Raw genomic sequence first — 16,033 nt, 5'->3', positions numbered from 1 at the left:
ACTCGTGCGAACAAAATAATTAATTTGTGCGAACGCAATACTGATTCACGTCATAAGTCTTTCATAAACACGGATATGGTCTCCATTCGGCCGAAAAAGCCCCTTTCAGAGGTAACTTCCATGTCTCTGTGACCCACATTTGTTCAAGAAAGGAAAAAGAAAAACAAGAATGATCAATTTATTACTGTCTCAATGAATATAAGAAAAATATAAGATTTATGATACCTAGGCTTGCTGCTTTGCCATACGATTCCCCGGACATAGCTCCTAGCTCTGCCGGATAAATGATCGGCTAGTTAGTAAGCATGTAGCCTACTAGCCTTCGAATGTAAAGCGACTGCAAAAGAGTATGTTAATAAAAGACAAGTCCTGAATATTATTATTCCTATTCGACCCTAAACTACAATATCAGCTGGCTGTCTGTCTACCGGCCAGCGGCCGGACAGAGAGCGACATCGTGTTTATGAATTACTTGTGAATAATTATTGCCTTCGCACGAGTTCATCACTTCGAGGGAAAACAATATTATCTTGTGGGAACAGAATAGTATTTCGTGCGAACAATATATTCTGTGGGAACGAGATATTTTAATTTTTAATGTCAGGACACGGGTTTCCGTAATAAGCTTCTGTTTTGCTGACATGTATTTGATAGGAGGTTACAGAGCGGGAGGAGGAGCAGCTTCAAGAATGCAGCGGATTTTTGTGAAGGTGATTCAACACATTCAGGGATTTAAGGAACCTGTTATTGCATTCCAAATAACAGAACTGACCAAAGTTTTGCTCAGTATTATTTTGTTTTTCCTCAAAAGACAAAAGTGCACTTGTAGCTTATTCAGAATGAAGTATGTTTTGCTTAGTTTTTATGTCAAACAACTGCAAAAAATGACAAAATGCCAAGGTCATACAATAAAAATGAAGCCTACCTTGTCTATTTTCTCTTTGATCTGCTGGTAAAAATAATTTCACACTTCGATTATATGTTTAATTTAAGTTTAAAAGTTGTCACAAAATTACTAACAATGAATAGATGGTCTTTAACTGTAACAGAACAAAATTTGTAAGCAAACATTTTGTACAACAGCTTTAAAAAATAAAAAAAGTATACATTTCTGAAAACCGCATCCATTCAAATTTAAAATTTTGATGCCAGAGTTTAAATATACAATGAAAATTACCCTTTGTTTTTTTTGTTTCTTTGTATAGTTTGGCCAAAGGACTTATTTGTGATTTTTTTTTTTTTTTGGCATGTAAATAGATTCATGATTTCCGGTTGCCCTTTTAGCAGTTGTTTCCCGTTAACCACCGCTAGAGGGCACTGTAGGCATTTACTGTAGTTGTGTGTGTATAAGTATTTGCTACAGACAGCAACGCAAAAGAAGCAGCGTCGTCCTAAGCAAACATGGAGAATCTGATCCTTTTCTTATTTCCATTGAGATGGTATTATTCCTGTTTAAATATCTTTCCTTCCTCGGACTACGGACAGATGAAATTTAACGTAGTTTTGTTTTGCTTCATGCCTTCCTTTATCCCTTGTGTTATCTTAGATGACCCCACCCTTCCATTGACTTGTTCTCCCTACCATGACAAAGGTGGATAAAGGTGGTGTCCATGGATTACATGAAATCTTTCCACCTTTATCCACCTTTGTCATGGTAGGGAGAACACGTCAATGTGAGGGTGGGGTCATCTAAGATAGCACAAGGGTTAGAACTCAAAACAAAGGACACACTTTTGGGTTTCAATCAAGTAAAATTTAATATCTACAAATTCTTTAGAAACATACGAGTTAGAAACCAGGGTTAGTCTGGGAGAAAAAAACGAAACTTCCATGACAGGACATTTATAAGTAACAAGATTCAGATCATCACAGGAGTGTTTTTTTATCTTAATATATTTCTCTGTTAGTAACAATTATTTTTATCCTTGGAGGAGGGAGAGATTTCCTTGATTACGTATGAGAAGTAGTCCTTTTTCAGGCCAGCAGGGGGCAAACTGTGCACATTTTATGGCACCGTGCTGTGATTCTACAGGCCTCCTTTCAGCAGCATTTTTGGAATAAAAAGAAATAACTCAGAGCTGCTAACCTGCTCCCAATGTCCAACCACATGAACCCCTCATATTTTACATGCATGAGGTACATTTACACAACAGATCTTCAATAAACAGTTTGACGGGTTGCATTAATCCAAGCATTAATCTTTTTGTCTTCGTTCTCTGCACAGATTTATAACTTAAAAGAGGAAGATAATTGTTTTTTAGCTTTAAACTTTTTTGTACATAAACTTAAAAATCTCACAAGAAGCTTTACCTGCACTGTTAGTTCATTTATAAGAACTTAAGCTTTTTTTTATTAACTTTTTTGACAAACAAAATTAAGAATACATGTAACTACAGAATAAAATGTAACTGTGATTCAAAGACAAAGCAGAATCATACTCCAAGACTAATGCCCTCACAGGGTAAAAAGAGAACAGAAAAAGAAAACACATGAACCTGAATCAAACTCAAATTGAAATGTGGCAGGTCTGTTGTGAGTCTTTGTGTCATCTGGGGAATGTTTAACACAACAGAAGGAGTGTGAACTCTAAACCTCGTGGATCTACATACCGGATTCACGCGCTAAACGCTCCAAAGTGGTTGGCTTGTTCGTTTGTAGAAATTAGGATTCTGCAGATTTACCTCAGAAATGTTTCCTCAGCGTTATCCTTTTCTTCTTTCAGGTTTCTAGTGCCGTTAGCTAATCGGAAGGAGCCTCAATTCAAGCAAAACTTCAAAAGCAACCTTCTGCTCATTTCATATATTAAATATTAACACCAATTTTGACCTAAAACAGATGAACAAACGTACAACCTCAGCTTAAACCCTGTTACAGACCATTTTTGAAACCACAAATCTCAAATAAAACGAAAAAAAGGAGATCTAAATAGAAAAAAAAATACTTCTCTGGTAAATAGTTACTTTACCAATAGTTACAATAAAAACTTCTAGGATGTGCAAGCACCCAGAATCACAAAAGGGAAACCTATTAATGTGCAAAAAAAAATCATTAAACTAATGACTCTGGGATAATGGAGCGCGTGTGTGAAGCAAGAAAGGCAACAAAAAGACAAAGTCAGCATGCGAGTCGACTACTATAAGGCAGCTGAACATCTTCCCTGCTGGAAAGCTCCAAATACAGATCAGAACTAGACTGATATCAGGTGTTTTGGCAGTTTTCACTGTTTTCAAGCCACAGATGGTTTAATGCGGATGAGCTGAACTCCACTCAGTGTTGTCCTCTTGCAGATCTAAAAAAGCGCAGCCTATGATTCGGTTCTGCCTGTTGTTTTTCTGTTACAGTGCTGTTGAACACGGTTTGCTGGAGTGTCTCAGAAGTCTAATTTGAAACATTTCTGGCTAAAACGTAGCCTTTTAATTTGAAGCTTTGTAACATTCAAATTCAAAGCGAAGCTTCAAGAAAAAAGGAAGCTTTTTAATCCACCATCATGCACAGTTTGTCCCGATAGTCCGAACATAAAAAAAAACTAAAAAAAAAGGTAAAGACGACATGCCGGCTGGGTTACAAAACAATCCGAAATCCTCAAATCCAGAGCTAACATAGCTTATAATCAGTGTAAGGCGAAAACAAACAACAGACATTACAGCGCAAAGGCCGCCGCTCTGGACAGGAGACCCCCCCTCTTAGTCGGCCTTCATAGTGGCAAACCTTTTCGCAGCCCCCCCCCCTCGGTGGCCTCATTTGGGGACTTACAAAGATTACACTCTGAAGCTCTCCCCTTTGCCGTCGATGTGGCGCAGGCGGAGGTAAACGTCAGTGCCGATGCCCTGCATAGACTGTACGGACAGGGAGCCCCCCAGGTACTCGGCATAGGCTCTGGATGTGGGCAGGCCGAAGCCAAACCTGCATGAGGCAAAGAGCGGCTTTAGAGGGACTGATGGTGTTCAAGGGGAAACCGATGGTTCAAATGACTGATTTGACATTTGAATCTCAGCAGTTGGTGTCCTGCGTCCAAAAACCAGGGTGAAGCTCGTGTTCTTACCCGTGCATGGGGCTGGACTGATTCCCGCTGTTGGTGATGTTGTTGAATAAGTTGCTCATGCGGGGGTCCTGAGCGCTCTCCTCCGCCGTGCTGAAGTGGTAGTCCATCACTTTGTCCAGTATATTGTGAGGAATGCCTCCACCGCGGTCCGAAATCCTGCAGGACAAACCAAAATGTGGTCACGTGTGTGGGGAAAAATTCCAGACATTCCCTCTATCTGCATAAAAAAAAAATTAAATGGGAAAGTTATTTTGAATTTTAAATTTACCACTAAAATTAGTTTTCTTTTCCTGTATTGTAACTTACTTAAAATTAAGACTTTCAAAGCTTTGGTTCTACTTATAAATATAAAAAGAAACTATTTTTTTCCAAAAGGGCATTTACTAATTACCAAAAGAATTAGATTGAATTTGTTTGCCGAGACACATCATGAGATATTTTTGATAAAAAGTGAAATACCCAAATAGTAGGTGTTTCAGTAAAAAGGCCACGCCCCAAAAAACACAAACACTTTTCAACTAAGAACAAAGAAAGGGAATTTCTCGTACTGATAAATAAAGTCCCATTCTGATGACAATCCTGTTTTTTTAACATGATCTTGTCGCATTTTTCTGTTAATGGAGAACATTTATAAAGAAAATTAAACTTCAAACAGCATTTGAGTATTTTCACAAATTGTCTTGAATCCAGATTGGAGGGAAAAAAAGGAAAAAACACTGAGGGGGCCACAAGCTCCCTGCTCCGAGCTGTCAGTGGCAGAGGGGGGGCGGGACAGGACTCAGAGGTGAATTTCTGATGAACTACTGCCGCTCTGCAGAAACTAGGTCCTAGAAAACGACAGTTTAATTTTTTACATTTTGTTAAAAACAGCTTTCTATTGATCAAAAGTCCACAAAAGATCAAAAAAGATGTTTGGAGTTTAAGGAACTCCAAGTTTACTCTGGAATCACCAATCAATCATTCTGGGAAAAGTTGGTTTCCAACTAATTACACTCAAACCACTTTTATTTGAGAAGAAACATTGATTGAATCACCTTATGACAAAGTCGATGTCATTGTTCGCAATAGTGACAACCACATCGGGTACGTTGTAAGGAGTGTCCAGGTGGCTTTCCATGGTGGCCCTGAGGAGGCGAATCAGTCATTTGATGAGCAAAACACACTTTTCATGAGAATTCTTTTCATTTTATGCCACTGATTTGGTGCTGGAAATGACAATCTGTCTGAGTGTGTCCTCATAAATGTTGGGTGGGTTTGACATGTTAGCACATAGAAAGTAACTGAAACAGGGTGTTAAAAAGTGAATTCCATACAGTTTCTTGTTTTATGTTTCTTCGTGTGCTCTGTCCATGACGAGTTTGGAGTTGTGGGAATGATTTCCTTCAAAGATTCTGTGTCTAAAAGCAGATCTCTCTGTTGCAGCAAATGACTCAGTTACAGCCTTTTTTGCTGAGTGGCTCAACTTTTTAAATAAATAACCATTTAAAATACAAAGCTATGATTCCTTAGAATAAATAAAGACTTGAAAAAGTCTTTAAAACCTAAGCCTAAACCCAAAAATGAACCATAAAACAGGGTTTTTCAGAATAAAGCATATTCAGTTCTTGGGGGGGGGGGATCAGATTTCATAATTGTTTCAAAATAAAAGCAGTGACAGAAACACCTTTTTTAAGAATTCAAAAAGCTAGAGGTTTGTCTGCATGTGAGCTGCTGACGCGGTTACCTCATGGCATTTTTAAGGAGTTCTGGTAGGATATAATCCAGAGGCAAAGGGATGAAGGGGAAGCGAGCGGCTACGTGTCCATTGATCCTCACTCTGGGTGAATTTCCATACTGATGCTCACACAGACGTCTGTTGGAGAAGAGGAACATTAGGGCGTCTTCAGACTGGGAAAACCGTTTGGTCCGGTCTCAGCCCGCTTAATTTGGTCCGGATGGAGTCCTGAACCTTGCGTTTGGTCTGTATTCAGACTGTGGTCAAGCGGCCTTTCTTAAAGCTCGTAAACAAAACCGTGTGACGTCCTTCGCTTTTAGTTCATTCAAACGTCATATATTTTGAACATCTGTATCAACTTTAAGCTCGACGCTTCTCACTTGCTGCTTTGGTCCGGTGGAGGCTTGCTGCAGGGCGGTTACCGACAAGAAGACAGCTAAGAAGGTACGCTAATAAGTGTTCATGATATATAGGTTACCGGGAAAACAGAGAGAAGCAACGTGGATCATGTCAGAATTGTTTTGATGAATTCAACCGATCACATTTCAATAAGTTCCTGTGTCTCATCGTTGTGGTGTTATGGCATTAAGAGAATTCTGTTAAGGAACAACAAGTTAGCTGTTAGGGTGACGTCACAGCAGCTGCCATCGTAACGAGACACAGAGGAGCATCTATTCCTACACTGTTTACGTACGGTGGCCCTTTTGGTCCAATTGTTCCGCTCCGAGGGCCGATTGTATTCAGACTGAGGAATCTCAGAGGGATTGGAAGCTAAGCCCGATTGGGAACAAACCGAGAAAAGGATTATCAGGGAAACGAACCAAATGTGTCTTGTGCAAATGCACCTTTAGTACCAATTTAAATCTTTTTAGATGATAAATCCCAAATATCTTCATTGCTCATAATCATAAGTTTATTCCTTTAGTCTTTTTACACTTTGATCTCGATTTCTACAGCTTACAGTTAAGCAGTTCAGGCATAAAAGCAACAAGTTTTGGCAATAAAACTTGAGTGATTTACTCATTTTTATTTATATTTAAAAAGATGGGGGGGAAAATTATTATTTACAAAATAATTGTTTGTTGTATTAGTCTTTGTCTAAGATAAAAACCAAGGAGATTGAACTGCGATTATAATTGTTTTTACGTTCACAAAAACGTTTTCTCAAATGATGTTTACATAAATAAACATTTTCAGTGTCAAGAGCTGATTTAAACTTTAACTTTATGTAAAAAAAATAAAACTTGTGTCTCTTCTGCATATGTGCTATACAGAAGGTCAACACATATGCACAACATAAGGTGCTGTAAAAAGATTTCTCTTCTACCCACTCCTTTTCAAGCACACGGTCTATTTTATGTCTTGTGTTTATTTTCATTTTGTGTTTGAAATATGATAAATGAATATAAGAAAAAACAGATCAAATGGTTCAACAAGTCCTAACAATAAAAAGATAGAAACCAGCTGATTTATGATTCTCTGATCAATATTCTATCATTCCTGAGCCATAATATGGTGAAGCAAAAAGGAAAACCGGTGACACTGACCTGGCAAAGTCCACCCACTTCTCTATAATTTTTTTAGGAGAAAGACGTCTGCATATGATTCCAACAAAATCCGGCTGCAGTAAGAAAATGACATTTAAATCAAGTTAAGTTGAACAGTTATTGCTTTTACATTACTCCAGTAAAATGTAAATACTTCAAAACTTTCAATTACAACAGCAGATACAGTGCTAATCAAAGATGACTAAAAACTCTGTGTAGAAATGAATAAAAGACTAGAAAATGTTGTAGAATATTTCTCTGAAGGCAGACGTACATTGTCCTCATGCAGAGCCAGATGATGAGTGGCCAACATTCGGATGCCGAGACGAGAGCACAGCGTTGTGTCCAAGAAGCTGCGAATGATCGTCTCATCCTGCTAAAGCCGAAAGAAAAACGAATTAGAAGATGAAGAAACGTTTATCAACCCCACAAAAATGAACATATTCGAAAATGATGATCCAAGCTGTGTTTAGAGCTCATGTATAGAAGACCCTTCTGATCAACTCGACCCTATGAATGAAAGCACTTTCTGCAGAGCAGCTTCTCCAGCACCTGGATGTGTCGCCGACACTCCCTGAAGCCCTGGGCCAGCATGGTGACCACGTCTTTGTGGTCGTCCAGCAGCTGCTGCACCAGCTTGCAGAAACGCGCCTCCATGTCCTGCTCTTTGATCTGCAGCAGAGGACAACGGCGTTCACAGACATTTCAAGCATCCCGAGTCCTCAAACTACCTTAAAAATGCAACTTCAACTCTAACATCAGTCCTTTAAAGGTTTCATAGGCTCTGCTGCAGTCTAATTGAACAAAAAAAAAAATCAAATAGCAAGATTTGTGAAAGGTTAAACAATTATTACACAAAAATCTGCTGTGATTTCAAACAACAAGTAATCTGCATTAATTACTTGTTTAATTAACTTAAAAAAAAAGACAACTGGTTCAGATTTGATTAAACTACATTAAACTTTTATTTCATAAAACCATTAGCATCAACTGGATTACAAATTCATTTTGCAACACAATTGAAAGCAGATCATGTCGACTGACAAGATGCCAATGAACCATTTCAGAGGAATACAGTAAGATTCCGTGTCACACAGCCATTGGCTCATTTCGCACGGATGAAAATTGGTCATTTGTGAAACATATGTGGAAAAAATGAGAAAAGTTGTGATCCTTTTCACAGATCTATCAGGAATAAACCACGGTAAAACTACAGAAGTACGAATAAACCGCCTAAATCACCGTAGAACATGAACCATGTTTGGTTATTGCGCCGTTTATGAGCAATTCATTAGTGAGTTGTGCATCAATTACATAATTTTAACGCGATATGTGCGCCGTTACAAGATATAGAAGTTATCCATCGGGGGAATAGGCGGGAAAATTCTGTTAGACATACATGAGACGGTCATAGAAAGCCACAAATTTGTGTATGCATCTCACAAAAATCATGCACACTAGCGTAATATTTGTGTATAAACTACGTAAAATAAGCGTAAATATCAACAAGCCAAAAATCTTGAAGAGCTCAAAACTAAATTTCCTCAGTGAACATCTGCGCACATTGATGAATGAAGAATACAAGAAACACAAGTTACAAATATCACGCATGAATCACAAAAGACCGACATTTTATACGTTGAAAATACACAAGTATTGGCTGTGTGACACGCCTTAAGACTTGTGTACTTAGAGAAGAAAAACTCGTTTTATTTTGTTTAATTATTGTTAAAAACTGCCTCAAAACTTTCTTTTTAGGTTTGAAAATCAACAGCTAAAGCAAAAAGACATAACTGGTGTTTTTTTAACTGTCACCTCACATAAAAACAGGAAGATGTGGTTAGCATTAGAAACAAAAAGCAAAGTAAGTTGGATTTTTTTTTATCGCATTTGAATTTTTGCAGGGAGATTCTCTCAAACGTTCCCGTCTAACTGCTTTCACTAAATCATCCGAGTCGGCAGCGTCGACAAACCTGAAGGTGGAGATAAAAATCAGATAAAAAAGAAAACCTAATATGCTATAAAAACATTACACAATAGCTAGTTTTTACTCTAAAATAGACTAAGATTCTAGTTTATTCTTCCTTTAGCCGACTTTTGGACAGTAAAAATAAAAAACAGCTTTTTTTTCCTGCAAAGTAAAGTTAGTCTTTTCACCCTTCAGTGTACAATCCAACGCAGTGACATTTCCTAAGATGTTGCTTCAACTTAAAGTTTGTTTTAGGAAACACAAATGCGACTGAAACTTAGAGTTTTAGGGCCAGTTTACAAAAAAAGTTTTTTAAATACAACTTTTAAGTCATACATTTACGAGAAAAAGTCATAACTGTTAAATGACGAGATTTTAAAGAAAAAAAAAAGTCATAGATTAACGAGGAAAAACACCCAAGTTTTCCGTTTATCGGAGCCTAGCTTGAAGATGAAATATGTGGAGCCTTTTGTGAAGCTTCGTTTCCAGATAGGTTTAAAAAAAAAAAAAAGATTCTGAACCTTTTGGTGACTCAAAATCAGATTATTATCAGTGGAGCTGGCTTTCCGGGGTTGTGCGTCAGTAAAGCAGAGTTTCATCTGTAAAATAAGGAGCTCAGAAACACATTTGGGTGTAGAGGACCAATACTTTATTTTCCTTTTCATTCACACACCCTGAAGTTCATTTGTCCCATTACGTCATGAACCTGTCATCCGAACACCAATGCAGAAGTAAACAGTGTTACATGCGCCCCCTCCTCCAGATGAAACGTCCCGTTTTAACATAAAACAATAAAGAGGAATGAAAATACTCTGTTATATTAGCATTAGAACGTTAAAAATGCCAAAAAGTGCTCCTCCTCGGACGGAAGCATCACACAAATGTAGAGATCTGGTCTTTGGTGGAGGAAGAAATTATTCAAGTGGACAGCTGCAGGGATACCGACGGCTTCATCAACGTCTGCAGAGATTCTGCAAGACACCCATCAATAAATAAAACATTAATAAATCCTAAATCAAACAAATGAGCGTCCAAACGTTTGGAACCTTATCAATAAACATTCAGCTCACCTGTTCCATTGAGTTTAGTCGGTCTGCTCTGCTGCGCGGCGTTCACTTGCTGCTGCTCTGTATGCTCACTTCTAACTTTAATATCGTAAAATTACAAGTTTTTTTCTCGTAAATCTACCACTTAAAATCGCGTAGTTTTCTTTTTTTTTGGTGGCCCTAAATCTCTGTTGTAGAAACTTGAATCTTCAGCGCTGCAGATTAGAGTTGGGGCCAGCCAACTGTAAAGCTGCTGCATGCAGGCTCATCTGACGGGACATGTTCACGTTTTGTTGTTCTCAGATCTTCTGATCCGTCATCTTTGGTACCTGTGTGCAGGACTCACCTGGGGGAACTCGCTCAGCATGTGGTAGGCTCTGATGTACAGTTCATGCTGTTGGGAAGGGGAGGAGAAAAGCAGACTGTAGTTAGTGTGAAGCTCTGCAACCCAATCCACCAGACGGCATCCGAAGCTCCAGGAGTGACCCCTGACCGGGCCCCAGAGCCTCACGGAGCCTTTCTCACGTAGCTTTAATTACTGAGGACTACAGGATTCATCACCTAGATTACTTTTCTCACAAACACTTCTACTCATGAAAGAAATCTAGTGAGAAAAATGACAGGAATTAAAGAGAATTCTCTTCATTTGGAGGCTGATTAACATTAATTCCTTTTCTTTAGAACCTGCTTTTATAGTTTTTTTTAAAGAAGAAAAAAAAAGGTGACCTAGACTCTTTATTGTTTACAACTGGTTACATAACAAAAACCACTTTCACTGTATGCAAGAGACGCCTGAGAAACCACAGAGGCAGCAATCTGGGGCAAAGTTCAAAAACAATGAAACGGCTTTTTTGAAGGAGTTAGAGGGAAAACCGACTGGAGAAAGACCAGAGATCTGCTGTTATTTCACACGACACTTCTGTCTTTTTGGAGGATATTCCTACAAACAAATACTCTGTTTGTGAAGGGAAAAAAAGGGTCTCCAACAAAGATGCCTTAAACAGAGTGAAAGGTTGAAATTTTTTGGCCCCAACTTATAAAAAAAATCCACATTTACTTTAAAAACAAAAAAAATGATGCCTGACCCAGTTTAGACAAACCCACAGTCTGCTGTCCACTTACTGTGAAATGTTATTAACCAAAAAAAGCAACATATTAGGCCTGCACAATGAGTCGCAAATTTATCATTATATCTTTATCAAGCTGAGCAATACGCATATGGAAACGAACGGTGAAAATTGCGATAAATGTTGACCTTAAATGTGCTAAAACAGTCTTATGGCAGATTGAAGTATTTAACGAATCAAATAAATCCCTTTATTTATTTGACCACTCAGATGATGTTAGATATGTAGACGATGGTCATTTGGAGTATAATTTAAGTGATATTGACTCTTATTCAAATTAAACTGTTGTAGGGAAAGAGAATTAATGTTTTTTGGCCGCTTTGCTATTTGTTTGTGTAAGTTATATCGTCAGCGCAATATTGACTACTAATATCTCAAATTTTCCTCATATCGTGCAGCCCTACTACACATAAAAAGGAAAATTAAAGAACAAAAACTATGAACAACATAACTTTTTGATGCTTTCACACAGAAAAAAAGCCAAACCACGACAAATGAACAGCATGTATATTAGATTAATTTGGGAGCCGTCAGGACTTCAGCCTGATCTGTTCAACTGAACTTCTCTAACAGGAACAGCAAAGTGGAAAATGCTCTTTAACCCACTGGGACATTCATCTTTTATTAAAACCTGAAAATCTTCTACGGTCAACAGACTCGGCCGCTGCAGGCAGAAGTAATTTGATGATTCACTCTGATAAAAACTGTGTTTTTAACATGCTTTGCAGCAGTTTTATGATGATGGAGGACAGCTCCCACTTACGGTACATTTCTGAATATCGCTTTATTCAAATAAATAAACAGATGAAAAATGCTGTAGGAAAAAGCCTTGTTTTAATTTTCAGTAAAAGTTTCTAATTCTGTTTTGCTATTAAAAAAACCCTCAAGCTAATTCGGGAGGAAAATAGCCTATGGACGTTCCTTTACACCAAAAATTCAAGCATTGGACCAAAATTATTAAAATGTTCTTTTGATAATAATGAAATTGTCCTTTGGAAAAGGAGCAATGCCCTAACTTTTTCCCGAAAAAAAATATAATTTTAATGTGATTCTGGATTGGGTTTAGATATAAATTCAGTCATTCTGATGCAAATATTTAATCCAGATATGTGGCACTGAATTGTACTGACATAAACTGTTTTAAGAGCATTTTTAGGCGATTAAAATCAAATATCTGCCCACAATAGACTGATGTCTAACAGACTGTGGCTGTTTAGGTAACGTCTATATTTAAACTCAGTTGTGCTTCTTACAGGCTGGTAATGACCACTAAACCTGGTAAATGTTTCACTAAGTCACAGGACTTTAGGTCGTGTTCTGTTTTTCTTTCATGAATGTGTTGCAAACATCTAACGGAGTCTGCACTTCTAAAGAAATAAAATAAAAAAACAATACATTTAGTTAGATTTTCATAAAAAGAACCTAACTTTAGTGGGATTTACATGAAATACGGTATGCTGACTTTTTTTGGAAACTACTTTGGCAAAAAAAGAGAGCAAAAATCTTTAAGACGCCTCTGTTCTTTGCGAGCATCTGCTGCTGAGCTCACGTCCCGTCAGCTTACCGAAAATGTAAACAGTGAAAATCCCAAAGTGTAGCAGGAGCGTGATTCTTACCACTTGCAGTATGGTGGGGTTACAGCCAATGATGAATGGCAAACTGCGGAAACCCTTGATCCGATGAGCAATTCTTACAGGAAGCTCCTTGTGAAGATACCTGGCACTGCTCTAAAAATCACACACATGCAGGTGGAAGGGAAACGCTGGTGAGATATTTAACAGACACTCAACGGCGCTTTCAGTGCGGCTCTTTTGTTTACCAAGATGTGGTGTCCATCAGGAGACTTTCCAGAGTACAGCAAGGTTGCTAAGGTTAGACGCACTGAGGCCTGGACAGAGAAAAACAGTTTTCCCAGGAAAATTAGTTAAATATTTCAATCTACAACCAATTTTAAAGAAGAAAGATGTTTAATTTTCAACCAATTAGACACATTTAACAATGATATTTGTGTTTTTAACATGTTCTTGTTGCATTTTTCTGATGATGGAGGACATGCATTACAAAAATTGAGCTGTAAATTGCATTTATGAGCACCTCTTTAATCAAATCATTGCAGAGCAGTTGGGAAAAATTCCCATTTGAAAACGATTGAATTTGTGACAAAAGCTACAGTCGACGGGCCACAAACTCCCTGCTCTGCTCCATTCTGATGCATCACAAAAGATACATGTACGTCTTCATTTTCCTCACCTGAGTCAGCATTTGGATCAAAAATGGATAGCCAGCAATATCTGAGCTATCCGTTTTTGTTGCACAGGTAATGTTAAGTTGGGGGGGGGGGGGGTGTAAGGGACCGTAAGCTAGCAGGACAGAACGTAAACAGATGAGTGATGAGAAGTGGGGACACAGTCCCACACACAACTCAGAGGTGAATTATGCCTCCGCTCTGCAGAGGACGCCGTTTTTCTTCTAAATTTTGGTTAAAAACAGCATAATCAGAATTAAAAGACCGCTGGGGACACTTTGAAATTAGATCAAAATATGATCGGAATGGGTCTTTAATGGAAAACTATTTAACATGTGAGCAGTGGCTAAACCATCGTTACTAAATTTAGTAACACTAATGAACCAAATTATTCGCAATATACAACTTTTAACAAAAAAATTGCCACAAAAATTTACACATTTATCGATACAAATCAAAATCGATGCCATTTGAGTGTTAAATGCTTAACATTTTTCTTAAATTGGAATTCACCACAACAAAATTAAAGTAAGAATACAGAGACACACCTGTATGCTTTTACATCCACTGTCTGTATCTGATTGTAAAGATTTGAGTGTTTGCTGCTCCAAGAGAGGTATGGTCTGTTTATGTGTAACTGGTACAAACAATAATTTGAACTGAAACAGGAAAATAAATGACAAACCTATGAGATTCACTAAAATGAATGACAATTTCATAAATCTTAAAGAGGAACCCAACACAACAGTTGTTTACTCCACCAACAACAAAACCTGCAGAGCTGTGAGTTTCTTTTTTACTAACTAAGGCAAATTCTGTAAGTTGCATTCCCAGCCTTTCTATTTTCCTTGAGCAAACAAAGTCAAACAAAGAATGGGAGTTTGTCCAGCAGGAGACATTTGTCAGGCACGTGACTAGAGAATGGAACCAGAAATAAATTTAAAAATAACTTAGAAGGAATGTAAGAGGATGAGAGAACTTTTTATGTGACAAACGACTTCATTATTGTTGGCAGTGGCTAAATAGAGGCGAGAAGTCGTGCAGCACAGGCAGGGTCAACACAGGCCGAATAACTGGGTCAAACCATTATCCATTGCTCCAACGTCATTCTGACAAGTATTTTTGCCTGCAATTACAAAAAAGTTCGGCCTTGCTCGCCATAAATAACGTGTTCTAATTTAAAACACAGCTCAGAACATACTGTTGTTGCTCCGAATTATTGCACAAGGTGTTCAGCTAGCTAAATGTTCTCTTACGACGCGGCGTTCAAGTTACGGGGGCGAACCGAAAGTTCAAACAGAGTGTAACTGCTCAGGCAAAGAAATGTGTTACACTGAAGACAGAATAACAATAATTTACATCGTAGTATAAAGTGTATACATAGAAAACTTTGTTTACATTTTTTATGTAACAACTGCTAAAAAAAAACTCGCTAATCATTATATAACTTATATGTCAATTTTTATTTTATATGGTTTAACTTGAAGTAATGAAATAGATAAAAATCTTTACTTGGTTGGATAGCTGACTACATAACACGATGAAACGAAAGATTTGTGTATATTATTTTGTTTTTATTACAAAGAAAAGTTGACTTTTTCACCGGTTCCAGACTGTCCTTGAACGCAACGCCAGTAGTGCTAACGGCTTCGCTATTTAGCTACAGCTAGCTTACTCGCTGGGTGCCGGGGATGTAGGACTCTCCTTTTCTGGACAGAACACCTGTTCAAACTCCCTCCTCTTACCTTTTCTGCTGAAACGTCGATTGCAGACTGGTTGTAAAAAGACGTGACAGTCTTCGACCGCTCCCTCGCCATCTCTGAAAATCCTTGCATCGAGGATGTGGACCGAAATCTTCGGCTTCCAGCAGCTGACACCGGAGGCAATGTTTTGGTAGCGGGGGCCAGTAAGAGGCTGCGGAGCCTCGGCCGGGTTCCGCCGGTAACACCGCACAGCATCTCCGCCACGAGTCCCGCTAAACCTGAACGCATTTGGAGATGGTCTGTGAATGCCAACAGGACTGGCCTGCTCCAAGAAAAAAAAATATAAAAAAATAAGGCTGCTATGAAGCCATTGGGGTCACGTCGTACTAAAGCACAAAGGCACGTATCTGAAAACAGTAGAGAGACTAAAGGAAGGCCTTGAATCCGATTGGCTGTTAATGGAGCGATTTGGGGTAGCGACATGACAGCTCAGCCAATCAGGAGGCTAGGGGGCGGGGTAAGCCATTGCTGTAACCCCCCAATTTACAGCCAATGCCCAATGCACGAGATCACACAAAAGAACACACATTCTTGTCCGGTACTTTAGTACCGAACTTAACGGATCAGACAGTACAACTTA

General features: G+C 38.4%; 1 protein-coding gene across 1 annotated transcript; it reads right to left on the bottom strand.

Moving 5' to 3' along the window:
* Nucleotides 1-1,731: 1,731 nt before the first annotated feature.
* bckdk (branched chain ketoacid dehydrogenase kinase) lies at nucleotides 1,732-15,827 on the bottom strand. The gene is made up of 11 exons (XM_004076788.4): nucleotides 15,436-15,827; nucleotides 13,265-13,333; nucleotides 13,062-13,172; nucleotides 10,665-10,712; nucleotides 7,856-7,975; nucleotides 7,578-7,676; nucleotides 7,304-7,377; nucleotides 5,766-5,894; nucleotides 5,077-5,166; nucleotides 4,043-4,198; nucleotides 1,732-3,903 (listed from the first exon to the last, which is right to left on the bottom strand). The coding sequence occupies exons 1-11, from the start codon at nucleotides 15,679-15,681 to the stop codon at nucleotides 3,759-3,761; spliced, it is 1,287 nt and encodes a 428-aa protein (XP_004076836.1). The 5' UTR covers nucleotides 15,682-15,827; the 3' UTR covers nucleotides 1,732-3,758.
* Between the last annotated feature and the right edge of the window lie 206 nt (nucleotides 15,828-16,033).

This window comes from Oryzias latipes, chromosome 14 (assembly GCF_002234675.1).
Source record: "Oryzias latipes chromosome 14, ASM223467v1".
NCBI lineage: Eukaryota > Metazoa > Chordata > Actinopteri > Beloniformes > Adrianichthyidae > Oryzias > Oryzias latipes.
Note: the sequence above shows the minus strand (reverse complement) of the source record. Positions and strands in the feature narration are given on the sequence as shown.